This window comes from Struthio camelus, chromosome 1 (assembly GCF_040807025.1).
Source record: "Struthio camelus isolate bStrCam1 chromosome 1, bStrCam1.hap1, whole genome shotgun sequence".
Lineage (NCBI taxonomy): Eukaryota > Metazoa > Chordata > Aves > Struthioniformes > Struthionidae > Struthio > Struthio camelus.
In genome coordinates, this window is record NC_090942.1 from 122,272,146 (window position 1) to 122,300,128 (window position 27,983).

The window sequence follows — 27,983 nt, forward strand, 5'->3', positions numbered from 1 at the left end:
AACAGGGGAAAGGGGAAGAAGACTCAAACACTATTTAGATTACCCTACAGTGATCTCTGACCTCATAGTGAAATTTTGTCAGAGATGGAAAGCTCACTGTTTCTACAGCTGTGATCACTTCTCTCCATTCTTTTCTCCTTAAGATATCTTTCAGTACTAACTTTGTCTAATTTAACTCAGGGCATCGTAAGGCCCACTCACAAGAACTACAAAACCTATTAGTATTACTTTATCATCTCTCTCTTTCCCTGTATACTCTCTATTTGCCCTTTGGGGCAGAACAGCATTTTTACTGTTTGTTGACCAACAAGCATAAAGGGAGTCCCAATCAACAGCTACAGTACCAGAAAGAGATCTACGTTATGGGATGAATACATTTATTTTCCTTCCTTCTCCTATTCTCAGAAAAGTTTCAGGCACACACATTGTGAGCAGTGTGCGCCTTCTTGATTCAGGCAAATTTCTAACCTTACAGAAACGTTGCCTGCAGGAACAGGATAAGCAAATAACGTTAGAGCTTTCTGATCTATACGACAGCATCTTTGATAGCAGCTATTGCTATCTGAACCTTTGCCAAAATCTAGAGTAATATAATTTGTTGTTATTCACTTTTTAGCCAATTCTCCCCCTCCCACATCACAAATAACAGTTATTTTAAAGACCATCAAATTGAGAGAACTCCCTGCTACACTCAAAATAGTTTTAAGATGGTCTATACCTGTCAGAATGCTTTAGGTGTGGTGCAGTTAAGGTGTGGCCTGCTTGCAACATCAGAAGTTTACCTACAAGGAGGAAGACTACTCTATTGTACTACTGTCAGCACAGGTTTCTTCACTCGGTGCTGTTTTCTGCAAGGACATCACTTTTGTGGTCGTTCACTGAAATAAAATTTGAGATTCCATGTTTCTTTTTCTTTCCTTTTCCTGTGCCAGTCGTCCTATCTGTAGGAACAGTATACACAAACAAATACAACATTTTGCTAGCTTTTTGTAATACTTGCTTGCATATTTTAGTCCATATGGTTTATGCCTTTGAACTTCACATTGTTTTCCTCTTCTGCTATAGGTTCCTGTTATCTCGATGAAATTGGCCAAATACTCATATTAATATATAATAAAAATGAAATTATCTACATACACAGGGAATTTTGCTCTTCTGCTACTTCATATGCATACACTATGCATTTGCCCGGAAGCCTCCAAACTCATGGCATTCAGTACAGTGCAATATGATAAAAGACCGAAAACCAAAAAAGCTTCCATTTTTATTTATTTGCATGACTCTCTACTCCCAAAGTTTCTTTCTCTCAATTCAACTCCATACATCACCTGAACTTCAACATCCTAAACACATTATCTGCATCACTGCTACCCCTCTCTTTACAGCTAAGACAGAGAGAGACTTGATCTCTATCATCACTACATAGACAAATTTGATAACTGCTGCCCTATTACTTTCATTGGCATACAACCTTTTCATTTGAATCAGCACCTTTAATATTTTTATGACATGCTGATGCATTCATTCCTTTTTGGGGAATTTATCTTACAAAATGAAGTTTCTTTATGCCAAGATGTGCGAAGCACCATTAATGTCCACTACAATAAAAACCGCATAAAAACCCCCAGAAGCTGCATTAAAAAAAAAGCATGCCTGACTTTTAATCATTTAGTTTACTTCAACAGGAGTAAAGCAATTGGTCTAACTCTAGTGATTACTACTGGTTGCACTATAGTAATATGCCATCAATAAGTCCAAAGGATGAAAACAGGGACAAATTTAGTTTTATTCAGGTCAAACTCTGAGAAGCATGGATATCTGATACCTCAAGTCATTAAACGGGTATGTTTTGTAAAGAAAGGCGGTACTAGCAACACATCGCAATCATTTCAGATTGTTTTGGAATAACCTCTAAGGCAAAAATCTATTAAAAACCCATTAAGTATGTTATGGAAACAGTTCGACCCCAGGTTTACGAGGAGCAGAGTCTCACGTACATCTAGCAGCGAAATTATTTATTTAAATATCGGTACAGCAAAGTAACAGCTCAAGGTGTGCCTCCCGGGAAGGACCCCGAACAAAGAAACTGTGGGGTAATTATACTCCTTACAGTCTTATTTCCCCACCTGCCAGTGACAGTCTCTTCCAATCTTCTTCACTGAGTCGGTGGTCTCTTTCCTTTTCATTGGTTCACGTCAACCTCCGGGGATGGTTGCTATGTTCCTGCTTCATAGTGCCTATCTTAGCCCGAAGGTTAACTGTTACCTCTGTGCATCACATTCTGTATCTCTGAGGGCTGGTTCTAGCTGGTTTTGCAGTCACATCCTCAGCAATGTCTTTCGAGCTCATCTACAATTCAGTCCTGTGGCCTGCAGGCTTCATCTACTTTAGGCACTAGGGCTAAGCTGGGCTAGAGCTAAATTAGCTAGCTCCCTTTTCTAACAAAGTATCTATAGCTAAAAGGATGCTACAGCTCTACAAATGGGAAAATCTCTCCTTTTCTCTTCGCTGTACTGGCAGAGTTGTGTATCTTTTGGTTAATCACAGCTATATGCAGGACTGAAATGATGGAGCCCAAACACCTGCAATCTCCTAGAAAAACATATTTATTAAAGGACATGCACTGTAAATGTTACCTAGTTTTGTTTTGACGACAGAGGCCACTTCTGAAGTGTCAAACGTTACTCTTTAAGTAGAGGAAAAGGTCACTACAGTGTCTTTGAAGCACTGTCACATGGCAGTGATACAAAAGCAAAGATTGAGTTTCATGCCTGCAAGTTTTACTTAAACAAATGGCCCCAGCTTGTCTATTCACAGAGGTGTCTCTGTTAGTTTTCCCATAATTGTGTAGTCAGCAGTCAAATGAAATAGCAGATTCATCACTGATAGAATCTTTGTCCAAGGTTTACAGTCCTTTAATTTGTGTGCTTTCAGGACCCTTAACTGGGGACTAAATTAATCCTTGCATTAAATGATACCAGAAGCGTAGCCTTCACTAGTTGTCAATTTAGAATTAAAAAAGAAATTGCTTTCTCAGAAAGTAAAAGGAACATAGAACACAGCCAGAAATTATACAAGAAAAGGTGACTCTGCAGCCAACACTTCAGTGTTTACAGAGTGATTAGACAACTGACAAAAGAGTAAATACATCTTCATGTCTGTTGATCATAAAATCTTGAATTGACCCTATATATGGGTGTGCAAGTGTGCAAGCTGAAATAAATAGAACGGCAAAAACAGGAGGAGGGGGACAATGACAGCAACTGGGAGCAAACGGAAAAACAAAATGCAAAAAAAAACCCCAAAACAAAAAACCAGGTGAAAACTATCAAGCAAATAAGCACGGTACTAATTTACAATCATTAGGCTGACATACCAGTTCTCAGGAAATGCCCCCGAACAACTACATACCTGAAATCTACTATTTCAGAGTGACATACCAAACAGCTTTTTTTGCTTAATTAAGACAGCATTTTTCTCTTCATACCCATAAGACCTAGCATTTCTTTTCCTCCTTCAGATAAAGGTGGGAAAAGTAGCAAACTACTAAAGATTACAGGATCAAGAAGCAGCAACTTACTTTCACAATTGTACCAGACTGATCGATTGTAGCCAGGTCATAAAATTTCTCACAAAAACTGATGGCTGTTGTGACTGATTTCTGAAGAACTAGCATAAGAGCCTTCATACATAAATTCTCAGAAAACTCTATTTTTCTATAATTAAATTCTCTACTGGTCAGAAGTCGGCCTGTAGACCTAACAAACAATAAGGCTTTATTTATTGGTCTTTCCAACCAAAATGAATAATCTTGACTACTGAAAATAAATACATTAAAAACCTTAAGAATTAGATTTCTGACTCTCAGAAGAAAGTAAATATGTATCGTCTGTCTCCTCACTAATGCATACACAAAAGCAAAACTCCCTCTTTAAGAAATATCTGAACCACTGCTGAAAAAAGCACATGCTTCATGCTACAATCTAGACTATAAAATGGGCCTATAGATTCCTATACTTACAGACATTTCTTTGAATCTAGCAATAGTTTTCTGTATTTTTAAGGATGAAAGTTAAAAAAAAAAAAAAGTCATTTTAGGACTTGTTGCAGAAAATCTTCACAATTCATATTCCTTGTTTCCAGTAATCTTGATATTTTAATAAGTCTAACCAATTTGCAGAAAATCAACATAGATTGCTGAGCATAAGGAAAATCTACTTCTATATACCTTGACTGAAGACAAATATTACAGAATTACAGAAAAATTGCTAACTTTAAACAAGTAAAAGTAACTGTATTTTATTAATATTTACAAATGCAAACTGTGTATTTACAATGGAAATACTTTGGTTTAATGTGACTTGTAAACCAAAGCAAACCAAAAAGAACAGGGGAGAGATTTCAAGAGCCTCAAGCATTAGTTTAACAGAGCACATTTGCTCTCCCTGAATTCAGTGAAAAACAGAATTGCATTAGGCCCAAGTGCTTTTTCTTTTACACCGAGAGGGAAAATACAGTAGTAACCTGTAAGTAATAGATCATTTCTTTTAAATTACAAGAATGGTTAAATAAATTAATGTAGCATAATTCTCAGAAGAAAGCAGATTATCATGGCCCATGTATAATGACAAAACTAAGGCATCTCAACAATCAAATATTTTTACATGAATTCAGAAAATTCAGAAAAAAAGTTTTGTTATACTAGCAGAAAATTTCTTGTCTTGACATGGATGGGTTTTGAGTTTCCATTTGATTTCCGTACTGTTGCTACTAATACTTTATTCAAATAGATCTTAATTACAATTAACTGCTATTGCAGATGCCTTTTTCAGGAAGGAAAAACATTCTGTTTACTTCACTGATGGAAACATCCCTCAGTGCAGGAATTGCTTCTTCTTGAAATTTCTTCTGTTGTTGCTTTTTTGCATAGTTATCTATAGGAAACACAATAAGTATGTTCCGCAAATTAAAGATACTTTTTTCTTTAACGAAATGCTACATAATGCAACATTCTATACATGTAGGTATTGTAAGTGTTGCTAAAAGCTCCACCTTGCTGAAGTTTTAGATGGTAGTTCAGAAACACTTTACAAAACCATATATTAGCGGAGTCACTGAACAAATCAGCCCTGCCCTCCTTCTCGAATTCTCTATCTGGTAGTTCACTTGGTTTGAGATTCTGTATGACAATAACTACACACAGGAAAAACCAACCAAACAGCCAACATCCCTCTCAATGGCTGAGGCTGAACAATTTATACTAGGATTTCCACTGCGAGAGGTAGTCTATCCTCCCTTTATGTTGGCTGCTTGTTGCCATCACCACACAGCACCCTTCCCTAACGTTTTTCCAATTGCATGTTGAACACAATTAGGGAACTTGATCTCTCTGGAAGAAAAGCAACTGACAAAAAGAGTTGTTTTTCAACCAGAGCAGTTCCCCCATCCCATCTGCCATACCGACACACAAACTCTTACCCTTGCACCGTGTGAGATGACATGAGAGTGTGAGTGAGCGGCTAAGAGCACATGGAGGACTAAACTACAGCTTTTGGCAGAAGCATTGGAGTAAAGCATTTGAACTACAGCCTCAACTGATTTTTTTCCTTTGTAGTTCACTATAATCTAATACTATATACTCGTAGTTTGTTAAAATGATGCAGTTTCAGTAGTCTACCTCTTTAGTAACAGTTAACTTCCCCGGCGAGCTTTGCTGGGTTTTGGGGGTTTTTCTGGTTTTGTTTTTTAAACAAAAATGGCTGTCTGCAAATAGAACACCATGTGGAAAAAGATGCAGCTGTCTGGAGAATAGCGTGAATGCCCAGAACTGGGCTGCTTGGGAGAAGGAAAGACTATGAGAAAGTCAAATGAAAAACTGAAAAGTAACTTTGAAATAGTGCATTTCTTACCTATACCTAATGAGGCCTCAGTACTGCAGCATCCTCAGCACACAAATCTGACGGCTACAGAACCTTATTTCCTCTGCCATTGCCTTGTACTCATGCCTTTCTTCCTATTCCACTCCTCACTCGTTTGTAATGCACGGTACAAGCCGAAGAGACCTTTGTGTGCCTATGTTCCTTTCCTCTCATGATGCCCCTTTTATTAACAAACTACACTTTCCTAGTTGGAAACTACTGCCGTTAAGATAGTAAAGATGAAAGAATCAAGCTCATGGCTATCTTTTCACCTCAGTACATAAGTATTTCCAGGAACTCCTCTCCTGTTTAACTCACCTGAAAAACTAGGGGCTTAAACTTTGAGTCATATTATTTAAACTTACATTTACATATATATATATGTGTACATAAATTGTCTGTTAAGTGTCAAAACCCTCCAAAAATAACAATAAAATTACCTGTAATAGTATGTGTAGAGTTGAGTGGAGCTGTACTCATCATATTAATACCAAAAAGCAAGATATAGCCGATTGCTAGAGTAACTAGTAGATACGCAGGCAATGCAACTGCCCAGTACCTGAGAAATAAGATTTTAAAATTTACTTATCATAATAACAAAATGTCTGGTGACATAACATTTTTAATGTACTGGCTGTTATTGTATACAGCACAAACTTAGCTGGGACGAAAAGAAACACCACCACTAAATATGGACCCTGGTTCCTCCCAGGAAGACTACTAACTATGGAGTCACTGTAGCCAGCCTGTTATAAACAGTCACACAAACTCCTTATAGATGGCTTTTGTTTTTTATATACAATTTAAAATTTATTGTATTTCCATCGGCAAACTTGGTTAAGACAGAATTCCTAACTTATCACAAAACACTGAAATAAATACTACTTCTTTCATTACACAACAAAATATTTTTTATCGTAATTACTTATCGGTATAAAGTAATGCTTCACAAAAACGATAGCCCTTTATCATCAGGAAAAATGTATCAAATGCAAGGCCACCATTTAAAAGATACATGTATAGTTTCGCTATTTGCTATTTGAAATTAATTCAGGGTGTTATAAATGTACGTCTATTCAGGCTTAAGAGTTTAATTGTTTGAACTTACTTTTGAGGCCAGTATGTTAGTCCCAAAGAGAATAGCCAAGTCTCAGGAACGTATGCCCAGATAAGATACAGAACTGCACAAAGAATTAAAAAATCAAAACAGTGCAACCGATACTGTTTTAGACTTCTTCCTTAAGTTTTAGAGCAATACTTCCATACTGATACATACTGTGATAGTGTTTCACTTTCACACAATCTATACCCAGGTAGCTCTAGCATGACATTGCAGAATATATCGCTCATACACAAAACTTGCCGAATATGGGGACAATGTTTTGTACCTCATTATATGCTACCATTTTTGTGTTTAACATTTAGTTTTTGATTTCCTGTGTAGGCAAGACAAGAATTTCATGCAGTCTTGGAACTACAAAACAAAAAGATTCTGCAAAAGCACGCCAAATGACTCTCTGCATACAGACAATATTAAATTACAAAGTGATTATACAGTGGGTCATACGACTAAAAGAGGTGGTAGAACGGCAGGGCTTGGATGGAAGAACTGAATTCAGAAAAAAATAATTACTGAAAATATTTTCAGTCTCTTGGTAAGTTTAACAGTGATCTTCATGTTAACATAACCAACATTGAAAATCTTTCTCCCTAACAACAAATTCAGAGTAAGGTTTAACAAGAACTGAGATGAAGAGTTTAGTAGCCAAACAGTGACACAAAATCTGGAACTGCAGAGGCTTGCTCTGTAGAACTAACACTGGGAAAAACGGAAGCCAACTTAGTTGCATTGCCACTTACCTCCAAGAAACACTGAAGACTTACATAAGAATCCTACTTTTTTGTTCAACTACAATCTATTTGCAATACCTTTTCATTTGTTGAAAAGGTGTTCTCATTTAATTCACCCTTTCTAGGCTATCTTAGTCCTGTGTGGGCATGTAAAACATCCCCAGAGAAATGCTACAGCATCTGTCACATCAGCAGAGAAAGCTGGTAGGGCTGGTCATTTTCCTTTGCTGTTAACCAGACGCGCCTTAACCTTTAATATCCAGGGTTTGGGCACTTGGGGGGCTGGGGTGGGGACGCTGCGGTTACACAATAGCAACTGTATGTGTAATTCAAGTAAAAAAGTTACTAAAATTAGAATGCCGAGAATTTTTTAAATAGGCACTTAATCCCATAGTAGTATTAAAGACAGACAAAACATGAAAGGATCACAAAAGGTAATGCTAGATTCTCAAAACATCTCACAGATCTGGCAAGAAATTGTAATCGTCACCCTTTTGAGATGGTCCAACTGGAATTACATTTCTCTCCTAAGCAGAACAATACTTTCCAGTGAATTATTCAGTACACAATATACTTACTAAAGCCAAACCAAGATCCTAAAAAAAGGGCAAAGCCGTATATTGCTCTTTCTGGCAATGGGGCTGGAGAGTTTTCAACCATGCTGGTCTCTTCCCTTTAACTTCGGGGGGGAAAACAAAAAGAGAAGTATTACAGGTTTGCTTGGTAAGTCTCGCTACGAATTACACGCAAGTGCGGGGATCCGGGGGGGGGGGGGAAACACGACAACACAAATCACTTATTTACCTCCCATGCAGACGTGACGCACCCCACACCAACCGGCGCCGGTGGCCACCTCCCCCCTCCCCGCACGCGCCTGCCGGTGGCGGGAGAGCTGCGCATGCGCTCAGCCCGCAAGGCCCCGCGCGCCGCTCAACGGTCGGCCGGGAGCCGCGGCGCTGCCGACCCCCATCTCCCACAGCCCTTCCTTCCTTCCTTCCTTCTTTCTTTCCCCTGCTACCTGCCTCGGCCGGCTAGGCCATTCCGCCCCCTTCCCTTCGCGTTCCTCAGGAAGGAAACCACACCCAGGGCGCCCTTAAGGACAGCAGGAAAAGAGGCGCCGACCCGCCTGACTTGCCCCTCCCCTTGGTCGCCCGGCGCCGTGTATCTGGCGCATGCGTAATCGGAAAAAGCGCGCTTCAGCACCGCCTCTCCCGCTGCCAGCTCCCGCGGCAAGCAGACGCATGCGCAAAAGCTGCGAGTTCGCGGCGGCCGGAGACCTCTAGCCCAGCGTTGGCTCTCTCCCTTGACGTCAGAAGGCAGCCTGCCAATAGCGGGGCCAGGGCGGGTGAGGGGGGGGGGCTGGCACGTGCGGGGGGAGGGGCCAGCGTTGGGCCCAGCGGCGCCGCGGGTGGCGGTTGGTCTCGCGCTGGCCGTGGCGGGGTCCGGTGAGTGGCGGGCGTTGAGGCCGGGGCGGGCGCTCCCCTCCCCCTCTGCGCGCGGTGCCAAGCTCGTGCCCCTCCCTTGCCCCCGGCCTCCGCCTTGGGGCCGGGAGGGTGACGCCCGGCCCGGCCCGCCTGGGGCGGGCTCCAGCGCAGCCAGTGCGGGGGGACGGGAGCGGGCAGGGCGGTGTGGCCTCGGCTCCGTGGGGCTGCGACACGTCGCTGGTGAGAAGCGCGGCTGCTGCTGGGGCCGGGAGGTGGCGGCGAGGCGGCCGGGCTCCGCGCAGCGGCCCGCGGGTTGCGGTGGGGGGCGAGCTGGCAGGAGGGGGAGCGTGGCTCTGGGCGACGGGAGGCCTCCGCGGTTCTGTCACGCGGGGTGTTTAGAGCCGCTGTCTTTGGATGTGGCAAATGGGGCTTAGTTGCTGTTGCACCCTTCCCCGGCTGGTAGACACTGCCCTTCCCTTTCCTGCCTGTTAGGCGTGAGGCAATAGGAGTGCTGTCAGGGACCAGGCGCTTGCAAAACTGTTGGAGTTGTTAGTCAGTTTAAGTAGTTTTTAACTTGAACAATTATCTAACGCTTTAGGATGCTTTTCTTAAGTTTAACTATGTCACGTAAAAATACGAGTGCATGTTTTCTGTGAAGCTATCACAAATCGTAATGTCATGTTGTGATCATTTTATTTCCTGTAAAGTAAGTGCATTCCTTTCCTCTCTCCCCCACCCGCGTGTGGTTCTCATAATCTTTTTTTTTTCAGTATTATGCACCATGGCTGAGCCTATATCCGAATCTGAATCTGCGGCCATGGCTTTTTATGCTGGTGATAAATCTTGCTGTGAACTGGTAAGTAGGTTTGGAACTAGATGAAAGGCTTGCAAGATGATCCAATGGGTTTTATACCTAGGTATCATCTATAGACTGATTATTGATCTGGATGAACTTTAACTAATGCAAAGATATGCTATACCACTGTAAATTATTCTCTTGCAAAATGCTACATCTGGGTAGAGCACAGAGACTGCATATCCTCTATCACACAAGTTTTACTGAAAAGGTATACAATAAATAAGTAAAACTAGACAGGAATAGATAGATCTTGTTAACACAGTTTTACTAATCTGCTGGCCATGCGTCCAGGCTATGTCAGATGGTATACCTCACAGTAGTGAAATCCATGCTGTGGAGTGAATGAGACGTTCGCAGTGATCCTTCAAGCTGAACCGATTTTGAAATAATTTTTTCCTTCTTTGTTAGTGAGTGGCCAGTTTTGTTAAATATGTTGATAATTTATTTTTGAGAACAAGCCTCAGTTTGCATGTAAAGTTGCAGCAGTTTAGAAATACTACTTTTGATGAGGTCACATGATTGCTTATCACCACTTCAGGTCAAGTTGTCATTGCACAGTATATCGGTATTTCCCTGAGGTCTGCCACTGCAAGAATGAAAGTCTTTAAAGGAAACACTTTCTTGCAGACGTTTGTTTTCATACTTCTTTTTCTAGTCGTATCCAGAAATAACTTTTAGTTTCTTTGAAATTATAATACAGCTGTACATACAGACAAAATACTTACTATTTATTAACAGACATGTACATTATTTTTATTAAAACAGTAGACTTTGTAGGGCTCTGTAAAATGGAACAAAGCCGTGTAATTACTCTTCAGCTCTAGCGGCTGGCATGGAGCACTTCTTTTAAAACTCATTAAAGTTCCATTGGTACAGTGTACTGCTGTGAAATAAATAAGTGAATCAACCTGTGAAGTAAATAAATGAATCAACCACTTTTATTTACTCTACGTACTTTGATATATGTTTATTCACATATATATGCACATACTATTAAAAAATTAATTAATATTTTGAAAACCTGTTATCTTAAAAATGTCTTCTGTAGGTATTCTTGGATATTATGTCACTGTCCATTAGCCAGGTTTGAGTGATCTATTTTTTACAAGAATGCTATGGTAGTATAATTTAATATATTGTTTAAGCTATTAATAATTGTGAGTGGCTGTGAACATTTTTAATTTATGGGTATCTTTTTCAGTTAATGGGCATATAGGTAAACATTTTTCTCATATGAGTGCAAATAAACCATTATGCTACTTAGAAACAGTTAAGTAGTTGCTGCTTGCAGTTGATGTAATGCATTTGTGGGATATGTAATGTTAATAATTAATATGCTTATCATTAGGGTCATGGAGTATTTGTACAGCGTTCTTCACGTAAACTTAGAACAGGTATGTAAATTAAACTAATCTTGCATAACTTTCTCCTATGTACTTCCTGTGCTGTATCTTTGGATTGCTATTTCACTTTTTTCCTTATTTTGTCTCCATATATGTATAAAATTATTTGGTCTCTTCTGAGTGGAAGTATTGCTAAATTTTGAGTTGGAGTAATTCTCATCTTTTTATTGTAATGTAATATGCAGGAGAATACCATAGGTTTGTGAGAACAGTGTGAATACTTGGTTACACTTCCATACACGGTGTCAGTTAATGTTAAGAGAACAGAGATTTTAAACTTTGTTGATTACCTGTGCTCTAATCATAGCTATGTTTTAGCTATGTAGGTCTGAGTACATGCTCAAGATGATCTTTGTAGGTAGAGTGTTGTAATTATAGATAATCTCCTTTCTCCCCCTCTCCCCCCCCCTCTCTCTCTGTTTTGTTTTTTGGGCTTTTTTGGATAGTTGCAGAAAAGTAGATAGCTACACAATACGCCAAGTTCTTCAAAATTATTCCATATACAAAATGAAAACCTACAATACCTAGTCTGTAGGAAACTCAGGTGAATGCAGCTGCCTATGTAAAAGCAGGTTTCGTATATACACAAAACTCTCAGATGCTACTGCTTCTCTTCTGTGGCTACTTGATACCATCTCAATAGTCAAATGAGGATTTTTGCCCGTAAAATACAGTCTCCAAGGGAAATGGGTCATATTTTTGAAAGAGCCACATATCATAAAGAACGGACTCGGGAGGAAAAATAAAAATCACTGCTGAGTTTATGTACCTTGTTGCTACATGCCATGCTACTGTGAAATTATGACAGAAAATAATTAAACAGGTGCAGCTAGAAGCAGCCTATGTTTTGTCTTGAAAGTAGCACCCTTAATAGCCTTTAAACAGCTCACAGCCTTTGTTAGGCTCCTCATTAGAAGCAAGCAGCGTTTATTCAGAGTAATGCAGAACACAGACCACTCGCTCATTGACGAAGGAATGCAAAACTTGCCAGCAGTTCTTTTGTCTCTCCTCAGTGTAAATTTCCTCTCCTCCTTGGATTGAAAAAAAAAAAACCCACAAGTCATCATTTATATTTAGAGTTTTCAAGTCACCTCGTTCTAGTTAGATAATACACAAGAATACACTATGGAAGGAACTGATGTTTTTGAATGTTTAATTGGACTTTGATTATTTGTAATGCCGGAATTGGATAGTTTAGTTCCTAACTATTTTTTTAATTAAAGATGTTGATCCCTGTGAAGCGTGGTGCAGTCAGCCAGTTGACATATTAAGAGAATATTGCAACATTATTAAAATACGCATCTTTTGGCCACTTCTCTTCAAAAGCGAGAGCAATTCTTTGGTAGCCGATTGGAGGTAAGCAATTGTGTTCTTGAAGTGGTTTGTTTGTGTTTTTTTTGTTACCTGTGAAGGGTTGATGTGCACTTTCAATAACAGATAAACTGTGGAAACGCTAAACTATCTTAGCTTATTTAGCTCACTGATGAAAACATTAAGGTCAGAAAACACAGTCCCTGAAAATAGGGATGAAAATATTAAGAATAGGTTTCTGAAGCTTGGAATGTAAGCATGTATTTAAGGACTTAAGTGGATGCCCTGTATTTTAAAAGTACCACACGCTCCTCAGCTATTCTTGATTTTCTTTCTATCGAGAGCTCGGTTTGAGTTTGTAACCGTTGTCTTGCTTAGATCTTAGAAGCATAAATATTAGTAGTTAAAACCATGTAACATAGTGTTATTTTTCTAAATAATAACTTGTTTTGTTTTTAAGCAGTTCACAGATTTTAGACCAGAATTGGAAGAGGCTCTATGATTTAGAGTTTTTGGAAGACCTTGTTGATTTGATTAAAAAAGTTGCTGTAAGTATCATCTTTTAACTTTGTATATGTTTTCAAGTGTAATAAGCTATTTAATTCTTTACTTTATGCAGTTTGCGATTATATCTTAAATTGGACATTTCCTTTTATTGGAGGGAATAGACTACCTGACAGCCGGCTGAGTTCCACTTTTGTAGAAAGGAAGTGTGGTATCGTGGCCTTTATTATACAGTTGGGATAACTTTTGTATAGTGCATAATGCATTTCACCAGGACCTTTTTAGATTGCTGTATAAGAAACTGTCATGAGACTTGTATCAGTGAGGCAAATGATACCTTTCCCCGATTAATAAGCATTTATTTCCTCAATTGTTTTACCCTTGTTCAGTAAATGACATTTAAAATTTACTATTGTTGTTGACTTAAAATAGCTGCATAACAATGCAGAGGAGAGAATGATATAACCAATGTTTTTAGTGGTCAGAGGATTTTAATTAAAGTTTGTTCTTTAAGAATTACGATTTGTTGAAATACCTTATTCAAACTCAAGCTACTTTTCCAGTCCCCCTTACTGTTGCATGACTTTTCATGATTGGATGCTCGTGTACAGTGTTGCTTTTGTGGGTTCATACTTCCTTATGTTCTTTTTGCTGCTTCCTCCTTTAGGCTGACCAAGCATTCTATTTTCACCTCCTTGTACCTCAGGATTTTCCTGCTATTTTTCCACTTTGTCTCATGTGACGTGGACTTTGTGCTCCTTCCTCCTGTGGTAGTCTCTTGTTCAGTCTTTATACTAGAGGGTCTTGGTGCGTTCCCGTTCCTGTGTTTACCTCTGCTTCCATTTTCTTACTTCCTCCGACTTTATCTCTTTCTCTGTGTAAAAGATTGTATGTCCAATAGTAACATGTATTTGGAGGATCAGAAGATCTGACAAGACAAAGGATTGTTGTCTGTCAGTGGATGTATCAACTGGTTCTTTGGTACACAGATAACTGCAGAAGTGGTTAAAGCAGCTGCCTTTCCTAAGCAGATGGCAAAGCATGCATGTATTTACTGTTTCCACATCTGCATTTATTTATTTTTCAACAAAACAGTAGGGGCTTTGCTACTGAGTACCAGAATATTTCCTGAAACTTTGAAATGGACCAGAGCCACTGTCCAAAAGGTACTGCATGCAAGCAAAACAGAAAATGTTACTGAGTTGAACCTGAGCAGACAGAAACTGAAGGTAACAGATCTTAATCACTTTTGTTTAATTTCTTGTCTCTCCCTCTCCCAGGACGTTCCGCCTTTTATCAGTGGTATACTGAAAATTGGTAGCAGAATAGAAAATGTAAGTTTCTCAAATTACACATAAAGAAGCATTCTTATTAAAAACAAATACAAACAAAATATTTGTACAAATATCCAGAGTTGTTAAAATGTTTGCAGATATCGAGTATATAATTTCTGGGATATGTAATATGTAGGGCTAGGGTTGCCAAATCTTGTAACTCTGAGCCACAAAACAATTTTTGTGTGTGACTTAATGACACCTATGAAATAAATATCATCTGTGTAAGAAGACCAAGATGAGTGAGAGCTCTGGGAGTACTTCACAGGCTGAAAATAAATGGTTTCTCTTGGAGGTTGCTATTGTGGCATGGTGGGTCGGTTTGGGTTGTGTAGTTGGAGCCCAGATGACACTTCAGTATTGGCTTTCAGTACCTGCTGGTGGCTTCCCTTGTTGGTTTCTCACAACTCGTTCATTTAACTTGGTTCAAGTAACTTGGTTGGTAACAGCCAAAAATGAAATTTTGAGGATCATATCATAGCTGATGGTAGCAATAGGAGAAGTAGAATAGGTGCAACTGTATGTTACTGCTGGATAACCCAGTACTTGTATTTTTAGTGGTATTTGTCTTAGTCATGTGGATTTTTAAATTACCTCTCAAAATCTGTGGACCTAGATAATGTGAGAGTATCGCAGGCAACAAACGTTCTTCTTGCAATCCTGTTCTTTCCAGTAAAGCTCTGTAACTTGAACACTTAGATTAGTTTTGAGTGAAAGGACAGTAACAGCCTGGAGAATGTTACTTCTTCAGTCAGTGTTGTCAGTTCACACTAAAGCAATGTTATGCATACACATCAAAAAATGTTCTAAACCAAGATTTCTAATTTGAATGGCTCCTCTGTGTCCTGTAGAAATTGAAATGTCTGTCTTTATTTTGTGAATATGCTGTATTAATCTGTGTTTGAGTTCTCCAGATACTTAATAAAATGTTTCTAAATATAATTGCTGTTGAAACAAACATTTTCCTCTTGTGTTTTCCTGTAATATGAAAAGTATGTGTTGAGTAAAATACTCGTGAGCTATTTATCGACTGTTTTAAATGTTTGAAAGACTAACAAATTGGATGAAAGTGCTGTGGTAGTATTGTTTGTTGTATATACATAGAATACTTGCATTGTGTTGCCAATGAGGTTTTCTTTGTTGTTGTGTGTATTTTTTTGTCTATGTGCGTGGTTTTTTTTTTTTAAGACTTTGCTTGCCATAGACTTACAGTTGTTGTCGCTCTTCTTTTTTTTTTTTTTTCTTCCCTTCAATTGAAATAGGGTTTCTTTGATGTTGGGGATGCCCTTGACTGGGTCAGGTGTACAGGTGATGTCAGTATCCTGCAGAAGCTGGAGAAGCTTGGTGATTATGGTTGGATCTGTCTTGAAATTTTCTTTGTTGAGTGTAAGTATAAACACTTTTGAAAAAACAAAGTGAGGAAAGTCACGTATGTTGTACTTACGAAATAGTTAAGGTTTGTGTTGCATGTGTTTCATTAGTCTTGAAGTGATAGAGTTGTTACGGAAAAACAGTGTGCATCTGTTCTCCTTTTTTCTTTTATTTTCTCTTTTTTTTTTTTTAATTTAAACCAATCGCTTCTTCCTTGAATCTCTGCATGTGGGTCATATTCGCAGTACACACATTCTTTCTGAAAAAGAATTCAGGATTTTTTTTGACTTTGGTGTATCTTATGTCCTATAGCTATGCTGTGCATTCTCTTAACCTTTAACTTAGGGGTAAAAGTTGAAGTTGTCCCAAATATTATTTGGGTCTTTCTGTTCAATCTGTGGTAGAGGATTGTTATTGAATTATTAATTGAGATGCTGGACGGTCATATGTCAAAAAACTAGCTTACAGAGCTCTTGGGAGTTACTGTAGGGTATTAACACCCGCAACTTCTGCTTTAATGACAGAAAGCTCACAGGCATGCTGTTTTTGGCTTCTGTTGAATAGCTTGTATTCTGGTCTTACTTTTTGCATATACATGTTCTAACTTAACTGCTACAGTAAATAACTGAGTGGTAGGAATTGGACTTGCACGTGAAGAAAAGAATCTTCTTATAGTTAAGTAGCAGAGTACAAATTCTGTGTAATACTAGTAGTTTCACCCAGTTGCTTGCAATTAGGCAACTTCTTAAACGTTTTACTGTCTGTGACAAGCTGTTCTGGTCTTGCCCAATAATAAATAATTCCTTTTCTTTTGAACATTTTTGTTGTTTAATTTGTATCTTTTATTTCCTATGTCAAATTTTGCTTCCAGTCACAAAATAGGCCATGATACTTAGCAGCAGAAGATAAACTTCTTGTGTTTGGTTACTTCTATTATGTTTTTCTGAATTTTGTTTGCAGGCAAACGTTACATTACTAAAGTTGCATTGGAAGATTGCAATTTAGTTGAAGAATTTAAAGCTGTTACCTGTGAAAATTGTAGGAAGGTAAGAGAAGATATCAGAATGCGTTTGTGCTTTTCTTTTCTTGTCTTTTTTCCCTTTTGGAACAAAATGATTAGAGATACATAGGTCTCAACAACTTAAGTGAACAGTTGTTTCCTTGTAAGACCCTGAGTTAATAAACAGAACACTAGCTGTTTATGTTGCGCGTGTCCATGGAGAGGATGTTTCTTTCTTCCCCTCCAAAATTCAAGGAAATGCTGTTAGTATTGATATAAGCTTGTATGGCTTGTTCATTTTAGCACAGAAAAAAGATACTCTTAAATTATTTGTCATATGTTCCTTTAGTGTAGGTTGATGTAGTTCAGGAGCTCTCCTGAAAGGCATGGAATTGGTTGGACTGTACTGTACTCCATTACTTTGCAGTTTGACACGTGATTGTTTCTGATGATAACTATGTTTTGGAACCCAGGAGAGCCTCTGAGTTAATCGTACTTTATAATTGTTGCTAATTGTATTCTTATCTGCATAGCGTTTTTATTTTTATGCCTATTAAGCTCATTACAATATTAAATCACAATTAATAGTGAGTACATAATATGTCATTTATACGAGCATAAAAAAGATGAACTGACTTGCCACATGTCATCTTTACATCTCATTGCAACTGGGTTTAATTACAGTGGTTGCCTGTTTTTCCTTGATTTCACAGAACAGTGAATCTATGAAACAGAAAGGAAACGAGGAGTTTTCCCAGGGAAACTTTGATCGTGCTATAATGTCATATACGAAAGCCATAGAGTTTTGGTGAGAACTGAACTGGTTATGTTTGTGTTATCTCTTATATGTATTCAGCTTTTTCGAATTCATCTTATATTCACATTCATCATATACTTTCACATGAATCACTCTATTTAGAGGCCAAATAATACCTAATTACAAGAAGAAGAGAAAAAAAGCCCTTTATTTTTGTGTTATATTTTATTTGTTGGTAGTAGCAGTCATTTGCACCCCTCCTCCATGTCCTCTGAGAGTTTAAAGCTGATCTAAGATGACTAACGGTAAGTATTGTAAACCTGAAAGTAGGTAATAAGTTACTTGGTATGAACAGCCATTTCTGGTATCATCTCTCCTAAATATTCCAGCAGAACAGCAGGACTAGCTGTTGCAAAAATCTCGAGTATGATGCAGAACTAATATGAACTGCAATGAATATATATATTTCTTTTTACATATGTGCTCAGCAAATCTTTATATGTGATGGGATTAATTCTTGTTCCATTTCTCCCCCAGTCATTTCCTGAAAGGCTTGGAAGACTTACCTGGGCTTTATAAAGGCACAGGGAGACAGAAATTAAAGCAAATTTTTTTTTTTTTTTTGGATACAGGTAGAGCATTTACTCTGTGTTCATATGTAATGCAAGCTAGTGGCAGAATGTCGGCTTGGTGTGTTGCTGCTTGTATTGTACTCAAGCAGATGCTGTTTTCGGCAAGTTCAGGCGTGTCTGTGGAAGTATGGTGAACTTGAGAAGGATCCCACGTTTCATAAACATTGTGCTAATTGTTGTGTTTTCTCATTTTGAAGTCTCTAGCTGTAACCGTGCAGTTGAAAGGTTTAGCATTTTGCTGATATCTTGCTTCAGGTTTTGTGTCAAATAATGAGACACGTTTCAGTTCGAAAGTCAGCCTTTTGAGGAGTCAAACAGATCAGGTAGGCTGATCCCAATCTACCTGATTTCCAATCTACCTGAAAAGTCAGGTAGGCTGACTTCAATCAAGTGGCGGTAGCTGAAATGATGGAGCAGACTAAGAAGCCTTTGCCCAGGGTAGTTGGCAGGGGCAGGATTCAGGGAAGGAGCAAAAGACATCCAGTGGCTGCCTGTGGCCGTTGAGCTGAGCTGTTGTGTCACAGCCATTTGTTACAGGGATTCTTTTGTCTTAAGACCCCGCTGAAAAGTGAAGGATAGCTCAGTGGTGTCTAGCAGCTAGGGAATCCCACTTCATCTGCTCTGTGTTTTTCCTTTCTCGTATTCCCAGTCTAAGCTGACTTTTGTCAGCTTCGTCATCACACTCTTTCCCTACTTAGCTGCATCCTCTTGGCTTCATTTCATGTGGTTGCCAGGTTGTATGCTTGTTTTTCTCCTTCCCTTTTAGGTGTTTCAGGGGCATGCTTTAGTTCTTGAAAACTGCTGCTTAGGATCTGCCCAGGCAGAGGGATAAGAAGCAGAGTTGTAGAACCAGTGATCCAGAAGTTTTCATGAAATGTTTAATTTCATTTGGTCTTCACAGTTAGGAATTATGTTATCTGAAGTCATTAATTTCAGGACAAAATAAAAAGTAGTGAATGTGGCAATCGAGCTAGTTTTTCCATGCTTTTTTCTTCTCTGTTTTTTTCCTCCCCACACCCCCTCAAGCAATGCTGAGGTTGGAGGGAACATACTAGCTCTACCTGCGGACCACTTGAGCTGTGCTCTGATGTTTATCAGAGCCAAATGAATTGGGGAAGGAGTTTAAATCTCTCTCTGACTTTTATTTGTTTTGAAAAAATAGGTTGAGTGACTTGAATTGTTTGAAATTAGTGGACTCAAATCTTACAAACAAGCGTGTGATTCATTGTAATACTAATCATCTCAGTGACTGAATTTGTAAATCAGTGGGACTATTCAGGGAAACCTGTTTACGGTGTTGGTGCCAGAATACTTGCAGGCACTTACTGTGAAAACTTACTTTTTTTTTCTTAAGATTTTCACAAGTAGTATACATTACTGACTCTTTAATATGTATTTTTTTTTTTTTAAGTCCTGCAAACCATCTTCTTTATGGAAACCGAGCTCTTTGCTTAATTCTCACAAGACAGTACAAGTAAGTAACTCCTTGCTTTTAATCTGAAATGCTGTGTTCTGCTGCAATTGCAGATTGATGATATACTTAGATACTTACACTTTTAAAATATTATTTTACTAATACCTGTGATGTTAGTACCTCAGAACTCCAATATTAGGAGAAATGAGTAATATTAGCTGTATCAGCTCAGAGTATCTGATACTATTTAAAACTTCTGTGTTTGGGGCGGGTAGTTATTCTTATGGGAAAAAATCTCAATGAGCAATGAGTATTTGTGATTCTTTTTGACCTTTTGAAGAAGTCAGTATGGCTTTTGGGGGAGGACTGCTTGAAGAAGACAAAAGCATAACAGGACAGGCAGCACAAACTGGACAATAAGATAAATTTGCCTACTTGGGCTGATTTCGGTGTCATTTTGTCATATACACATTGAATTGTGATCTTAAGGTGTTTATCAACTGCGAGTAGATGTAAATGTTGCAGATAGTGTTCTAGTTTTTCTAATCTTTTAAACTACTTTCATAATCTCTTAATATCATGATGTTCTGTGCCCCACTATCTTCCTTTTAGTCAAACTTACTTTTGTGCTTGCTTCCTTTACAATATGAATATGGTGCAAATTCTCCCATTCTAATCATTAGCTTTTATTATTATTATTTGTTATTATAATTATTTATTGCCCTCTAAATTCACCCATTACTGCCTGGGAGGCCCTTTTGATCTAGCTTGCTTTCATTTCACTGAATTTATTCTTCATGAAATCTCTTAGGAATTCTGTTCTGTATAACATGCTTACTGTCTTCTGAAATTATTGGTTGTGCTCCCTTTGAGTTTTGTTTTTCTGGGTCTTAATTACTACTTCATCGTTCCATACAGAGAGAACCTTTTAAATTCCTGCTGTAGTTTTCCGTGAAGTGCCCATTGGCCACTAGTCTTGTGCATCTCTTTTTCACCTTAAGTATTTCTACTGTGTTACTTTCAGTCATATTCAGTGCTGATGATTGTCAATAATACATCTTCATTCCAGCCTTTTTCTCTACCTGTATTTTCTCATGGAAGCTTCTGCTTTTTATGTTGTTGTGGATTTGGTCTTATGAGTAGTGTCTTCAGCATCATGCCTTGTCTAGAACTTATCCAGGCTGTGCCTGCATCTTTCTGCTGTTTCAGGCCGTTGTTTTAAAATGCAGTTCTCATTACCACAGAACACCTTATTTTCCTCCTTCAGATCCCTGTGTACAAACTTCTTTGCTATAATGATTAAAAAAACAGTGTTAGTGACCAGGCAGTTTATGAACTTTGTTTATTATGCAGAACAAGTTTTTTTTTTTTTTTCCCATGTTGCTTTCCTTGTAACTATGTATATAAAATGGGTCACTCAGGCATATTCTTTTGGCTTCGTTTGCTGCGTGTTTGGAGGTTACGGTCTCACAGTGCTGAACAGTTAATATTCACACCTTCAGATTTGTAGATAATTATGTAACTGCTAATATGACCCTCAAAATATTTTACTTTTTATTAAGGCTTACTTTTGTAAAGGAACACATGGATAGAGCTTAGTTAATGGGTAGCTACAGATGCAGACATGCTGAAAGACCTAGTGGAGGTAGGGAGGTGTTGCAGATGAGTGATGCACTTCACTCGTAAGAGAGAAGCAGCAATGTATTTTGTTGAGAGAAGATAGTGTTTTAACAAAGTTTGATGGTAAATAAGACAGTGGTTTAACGGGATTTGATGGCAAGGTACACTCGATTATTTACTGCGTGGAGGACAGAGCCGGACGAAAGTGTCAAGGAGAGCCTTCCGTTGAGTCGTGAAGTTCAGGATGGACCCCCTTGCTTTCCGAACTCCTTCTCAGGAGAGTCTGGGTGCAGCTGGATCCTATCTTAGTCCCAGACTTGATGTCTAAAGGATTACGTGCACAATCAATCCGAGATGCAACTTAGCAAAGTTTGCAAAGTTTCGGTGCGCTGTTAGTTACTTACCGAGGATCTGTTGCGGGTAAGGAATCTCTCGACCTCAAGGAATAACCAACCTGAGAGGCATCCCTTCTCAAGGGGAGATTCTGCCCTGCAGCCCACTGCTGTGCAGGAGAGCTCAACAGGCTCTGGGCTGTCCCCTGTATATGGGGTAAGATGGTTGACTTGTAGTCATATTTGCATACCAGCTGTATTTGGGTGGGCGCATGCTTCATTAGCCCCTGGCTTCGTGCTGTTGATGGAGAGGTCAGGTGGGGTGGAGGGGAAGAGCACACCGTCACACTCCACCCTGTGGCTATAGTCAATCCGTCTTATCCTTCACAGAGTGGTGGTACAGTCACCTCCTGCCTCTGTGCCATAAATAGTATATTGATTAATTGATCCGCTTACAGGTCCGTGACAAGTAAACAGTTTTAGCATAAAGTATTGCTATTAATTATGTACTAACGTATATGTGTTGGGTGGTTGAATATGGGTTATTTGTTTCATCATGTACCAGATCCTTATATACAATGTAAGTGATAGACATAACAGTATTAGAGTTAGTAAAATCACAACTGGATGAAGCATGAGATTAAAAATTCCCATTGCTGTCAGTGACCATCCAAGAGGCGTTTCTCACCAGTGATATTCTCCATCTTTTTTCACTCTTTCCAGAACATGGTGTCTCTTCTGTATCATGATGCATGGTCATTAGGGTTCTTTGCCCGTTGTTTCGGATGCGCTTCATCAGTTGACGCAGGTCATTGTGTTTGTAGCAGTTTTTTCACCAATGTAAGATCCGTTCCGATGGGGATAGGCAATCAATTTTGATTTAATGTTTAATTTAATTTTTGATTTAATGATTGGATTGTAGCGATTGAGACGTAACAGGAGCTGAATAATTAAAGTCTCATCCCATAACTTCAGTAAAGTTACAAACACAAATATTTGAGTGATTGCTTGTATTTACAATAAGGTTATGTACAAATATAAAATTTCAAAGGGTTCTCATACAAACACATCCTTTTCCAAGATATACAAGTACAGTTTCAGGGGTTTCACTGGGATATATTTCAAGAAGATGAACACTTTGTTCAGTGCCAAGAACTTGGGCTTTGATGGTATTACTCTCACATATAAATCCTTGTTGTTCCCATACAACACATGCATTAACATCAAAAGTTTGCCATTTGTTTCCATTTCATTGGGCCCACGCTCTATGCTCTAACAGATAGAGTATAGTTCCATTGTGATTTAATCCCAGTGCAATGATTGGGTATGTGGTATATACCGAAGCATTGCGTACTGTCAAGACAAAAGCTGTTTGACTGTTGATGGGGTCATGAGAAAAATTGACTAAATACCACCAAGATTGAATTCCCTTTCAAATTTAGTTGCATTATCCCAAGTTACCTTTCACGTTTCGGTGGATGAGGTACCTTCTTCACCTTCTCTTATAATCGTTGTTACTATAGATTGCATTCACAATCAGATTGCATTCTTAGTTGAATACAACTAAGAGCTAGAGAAACATTATCTTGGGCTACACCAAGTGCATCCACAGTTAATGAGTGGTCTCTTTCATTAATTCTTTCCTTTTGAGGCAATATATCAGATAAGAGCCATTAGTTAGTTCCCAGTGCTAACAGAAAAGATCGCAATGGATGTTATAATTTGTACAAATCACTTCTTGTTGTGCTTAGTTTATTTACGAGAACTTCGGCATCTATACTATTTAAGACTGCCAGTCGTGTTCCTATATACCAGGCGCATATCTCCTTGTTCGTTTTGGAGAGGTGAGGGTTCGCCCATGCAACCATGCTGACCATCCTGCATAGGACGTACTTAGGAATGGTGAAGAGGTCGGTTTGATTGTGGAGATACTAATTTGCATCAATAGTTCTAATCATTTAAGAGACCATGATGGATTACATAACACTTGTTGGCCTGCATATTTTATCACATATGGTCCAATATCAGAAATCTGTGGGGATAGAGTTTTCCCATCTTTTATAACAGCAGAGACATGGATGTACGTACCCCAGTGAGTGTAGTACGATTGAACCTCTGTGCACATTGCATTCTTTTCTTTGTATTTCTTTTTAACGTAACATCCATCGAACAACTGCTAACTTTTTACAGTCTTGCCTCTTTTCATAAAGGTTATTCTGATGACTAAGTAAGGACATAATCCCTTTATAGTTTAGGGGTTGTATTTGACATACTGTACTTATATTCCCTCCTATCAGATTTAGGTGAGGATTTAGAAATCCTGACTCTGTAAAATGATAGCTCTTATTAGCAATTGTTATTGTAATATGTTTAGGCCTGAACACAGTGTCCTTATTCAAACCCCTCAGTACAACTAGGGGGAGTAATCACAGTAAGTACGGAAGTTGTCGTCAATGAAATCTTCAACAGCAGCAGAATAGTGCATTTTTTCATCTAGTTGAGTGCTGCGAAACAAAAGGAGTGGGGTTGCCGGGACAGGTTACCCTGTTAAAAAGAAGTAAAAATCCATCATCCATCGGCTTACAGAGAATGCTCGGCTTCCAGGGCTTCCAGTAGGCCCATACTGATTATGCAGTTGATGGAGTACTTTGGGAAGTCGCATATCCCATTGGGCCTTGTGCAGTTTAAGACTCCTTTTCAATAAGCCATTACCTCTTTCTACCATCCCATTTGGTTGAGGATAGTATGAGGTGTGGAATACCTATTGAATTCCTTCTTGTTTTGCCCAATCTTGTACTTCCTTGCATGAGAAGTGGGAGCCACTATCACTTTGGATAACATCAGGAGTGGCTAGATTTGAGAACTGAAACGATAGCCCTCATACCGTATTTCGCCCAATGGCTTTTTGACACTTAGTCGCCATAAGCAGGCCGGAAACTACTTCCACTCCTGTAAGGATATAGTGATGTCCCGCAGAGGGTTTGAATGGCCTTATATAATCCATTTGCCCTGTAGACCATAAAGTTTTCCCTGTCTTCGATACGTAGAGGTGGTGCTTTAGTGGGGTGATCTGCTTGTAATTTTTATGTACATTGGAGGCATTCTGTAAGAATAGTTTCACAGGTTTTCCTGTTTATGGGCCAACTCTGTGCAGCAAAGTAAAGTGCTTCTTTACCTGTGTGGCCTAGGTTTCGATGTAACCATTCTTCCAACCGATACCACTTGGGATCTAAGGCGATTTTCCTAATTTTAGTTAACTCATCCACCTTTTGGTTCCACTTTGTGGCGGGTTGACTGTCCTTGGCATGAGCTTTCACCCATCCTATCTTGAATGGTGTTTTCCAGGCTATATTTACTAATAGTTGCCAGTCTTGGCTTCTCCAAACTGGAGATCTATTTATTTCCCAATTCAGGGTTTCCCATTGACAGAGCCATTTTGTGGCACTGGCCCACACAGCCTAAGAGTCTACATATACGACTTTTGCTCCATTCTGTGTTGCCAGAACTACTGCTCTTAATTCTCCTTCTTGTGCACTGCCTTCACCTTCTTCTACTGCTTGTTTGTCAGTGGTAGTATCTAATGCAGCGGCCTTATATTGCCATTTACCATTTATCCTTTTTGCTGAGGCATCAGTGAACCAAATATTTTCTGTTGGTGTACCCTCAGTGATGGGCTGTGCATTCAGAATTGGCGAAGGTTTAAAAGGTTGTTGTAATGCTAAGGGGTCTGTATCTATGGGCATCTGTAATTTGGAAATCGTAGTATGTCCTTCAGTTAATTGCATACTTTCTGCAACTCCTGTTAAGTAGGCATACCATTTTCTGATAGCGGGTTTTTGTGCACCTCCTTCTGGGGGAGTAGTCCCCTTTAGGATTGCTTTTAGCAGATTACATGGTTCTCTAGTTTGCACGAGTTGTCCCTGCTATGTTTTCTCAACTTCTTTAACTTCTTGGACTAAAGATAAAAATCCTTGTTCCCCATTCAGAATATCATTGTTCTGTTTCCTTAAATGCAGTTGGGCTAAATAATTAAGGTCTTTTTGGTCCGTCAGGGCCAGTTTGGAACAGGTTACAGTAAGCAGCGTGCTCGGTGAAACCTCATTCGGCTATAATAGGGTTGCAGGGGTGTACTGGTCCCAATGACTGATGTGTTTTAGGTTCTTCGGTTAGTTTTGACTGCCTCTTTGTGTTCTAATTTCTCCGCTTCCAGGGCTACCTTTCTGTAAGAGTGAATATAACAGATGAGCAATAATAGAAAAGCCAGGTACGTGCTTCCTCCAATATCCTAAAGTTCCCATTAACTATTGCAACTCCTTCCTTGAATGGGACATTTGCAGTTCTTTGATTTTTCTTAAAGTGTCTGGAGGAATCACTGCACTGCCTGCTATCCACCAAGTACCTAACAATTTTATTTCTTTACTTGGTCCCTGACGTTTTTCAGGTGGAACCTCAACTTCCGCTTTATGTAGTGCTTACCATACTGCTTCTGCTGCTTCCCCCACTTTCTTAGGGGAAGTTCCTCCAATCAGAATATCATCTATATACTGGTAGAGTTTCACATCTTGAGGGGAGTGAGTGAGACTCTGTAAAAGTTCAAAAAGTGCTGCATGAGCAATCGTGGGTGAATGTTTATACCCCTATGGGAGTCTGTTAAAGGTATATTGTATTCCTTCCCAAGTGAAAGCAAACTTTTCTTTATCCTCTTCCTGCAAGGGGACCATAAGGAACATATCTTTTAAATCTAGCACCGCCATCCATGGATGTGCAGCTGCTTGCAAAGTGGCCATTAAGTTTGCAGTATTTGGTATAGCAGCTGTTAGCGGAGCATTATTAGCATTCAGGCGCCCATAATCAGCTGTCAAACGCCACCTCCCGTCTGGTTTCTGAACTGGACAGATAAGTGAGTTATATGGGGAGTAGATTCTGGAGATAATTTGTCATTTCTCCAAATCAGCTATGACTTCAGAAATTCCATTTCGTGCTGCCGCAGAAATTGGATACTGTGGTATGTTAGCAATTTTTGTATTGGGGAGTGCAGGGACTGCATGAAGTACACGCACTGTAACCTCCCTATTTTTACCGGAGTTGGGTTTGATGTTGGAGCTGAAGGGCCACACACTGCCATTCAGCAGGTGCCATGTTCGTCTGTCTAAAACATCAAAACCTAAAATATTTTCATGATGATCCTTAATTGCAAAGCAAGTAGTTGACATGCGCTTCTTGCCCAGGAGCTGTAAATTAACCTTGGCAGTTTGGCACACAATAATTACTCCATTCACACTGGTAATTTTAACTCTTTGCCATCTGGATCGCATGCCCAGCTTCTCGGCATCTTATTGTGTTAGTATTGGAATTTGCGCTCCCGTATCTATTAAAAACTTCACCAATTGTCCTTGAGGACCAGCTGGAATCGAAATATGAGCCATCATCACTTAATCACTGATAAGCCTCCACTTGCTGGACAGGCAGACCCAATTGCCTTCCGGGCATTACTTGTTTTTTGGCTTCATGCCCTGCAGTTTCTCCCTAAGGAGGAAGAAGGGGTTATCTCCCTCTCTGGGAACTGGCACCAGAGGAGTCAAAATAACGCTCCCTCCCTTCACCGTTATCTCGTTTCTGGAATGCTTCAATCAGACTCAAGATAATGCTGACCTTGAATTGCAGCTCTGGGAATGCCTGAGGCTAACGCTTTCCTCCATAATTCATTTCTCCATTCTCGAGATTCTGTTTGCAGGTTTTTTGATTTATTTCCTTTTGATTTAGTTTCTGTTCCCTGTTTCATGGGTTTCACCTTATGATCTCCTCCCCAGGGCTTCAGGTTTGGTTTTTCAGCTGATGCATCGTCCCAGCCCATTTCACAGCTAAAGTTAACAACGCCGTGCATTAATTCTGCCCGTGTAGGGAGGTGCCTGCGAGAGTTATTACCTCGTCTTTCATTATGTTCTGTGTCTCTTTTGGCCTCATCCTGTTTTGCAACTAGATAGGGTTTAAGAATTGCCGGGGCTCGTCTAATCAGTGCTTTTAACGTTGCAAAATCTACTGTAGCAGATAGTAGGACATTATGGGGTCCTCATCTGTGCGTTGTTTGTATGCAGGCACCTTTTGTGATGGCTGGGGAGAGCTCGCTTAGAGATTTAATGGGGATTATGGAGGGTTCACCTCGCTGTTCCCCCAGCCCAATAAGCTACTCGGCTGGTGATGTAATGGGATGTATCTGCCGGATTGGGTCCTAAATTTAAGAAAACTCCTGGAC

The 27,983-nt window shown here is 39.4% G+C and overlaps 2 protein-coding genes across 10 annotated transcripts in view; one reads left to right on the forward strand and one right to left on the reverse strand.

The window, feature by feature from the left end:
* Window positions 1–4,283: 4,283 nt before the first annotated feature.
* On the reverse strand, window positions 4,284–9,016 carry PIGP (phosphatidylinositol glycan anchor biosynthesis class P). 3 transcript variants are annotated; one of them, XM_068913837.1, is made up of 5 exons: window positions 8,788–9,016; window positions 8,348–8,448; window positions 7,027–7,099; window positions 6,359–6,477; window positions 4,284–4,934 (listed from the first exon to the last, which is right to left on the reverse strand). In XM_068913837.1, exons 2-5 carry the CDS (start codon window positions 8,427–8,429, stop codon window positions 4,804–4,806), a joined length of 405 nt encoding a protein of 134 aa, XP_068769938.1. In that variant the 5' UTR covers window positions 8,430–8,448; window positions 8,788–9,016; the 3' UTR covers window positions 4,284–4,803. The 3 variants fall into 3 exon arrangements, with proteins under 3 accessions (XP_068769938.1, XP_068769924.1, XP_068769930.1); XM_068913823.1 differs by having other exon boundaries at window positions 8,792–9,000; XM_068913829.1 differs by having other exon boundaries at window positions 8,574–8,932.
* A 77-nt stretch (window positions 9,017–9,093) lies between these two features.
* Window positions 9,094–27,983, forward strand: part of TTC3 (tetratricopeptide repeat domain 3) — a 71,702-nt gene continuing 52,812 nt past the window's right edge. For 2 of the 7 annotated variants that reach the window (XM_068913591.1, XM_068913634.1), the window contains exons 1-10: window positions 9,130–9,214; window positions 9,964–10,049; window positions 11,401–11,446; window positions 12,679–12,811; window positions 13,227–13,314; window positions 14,551–14,604; window positions 15,867–15,990; window positions 16,936–17,021; window positions 17,689–17,783; window positions 19,776–19,838. In XM_068913591.1, coding sequence (XP_068769692.1) covers window positions 9,975–10,049; window positions 11,401–11,446; window positions 12,679–12,811; window positions 13,227–13,314; window positions 14,551–14,604; window positions 15,867–15,990; window positions 16,936–17,021; window positions 17,689–17,783; window positions 19,776–19,838 — 764 coding nt within the window. In that variant the 5' untranslated portion in view covers window positions 9,130–9,214; window positions 9,964–9,974. The other 5 variants (XM_068913603.1, XM_068913614.1, XM_068913642.1 and 2 more) reach the window with 5 other exon arrangements.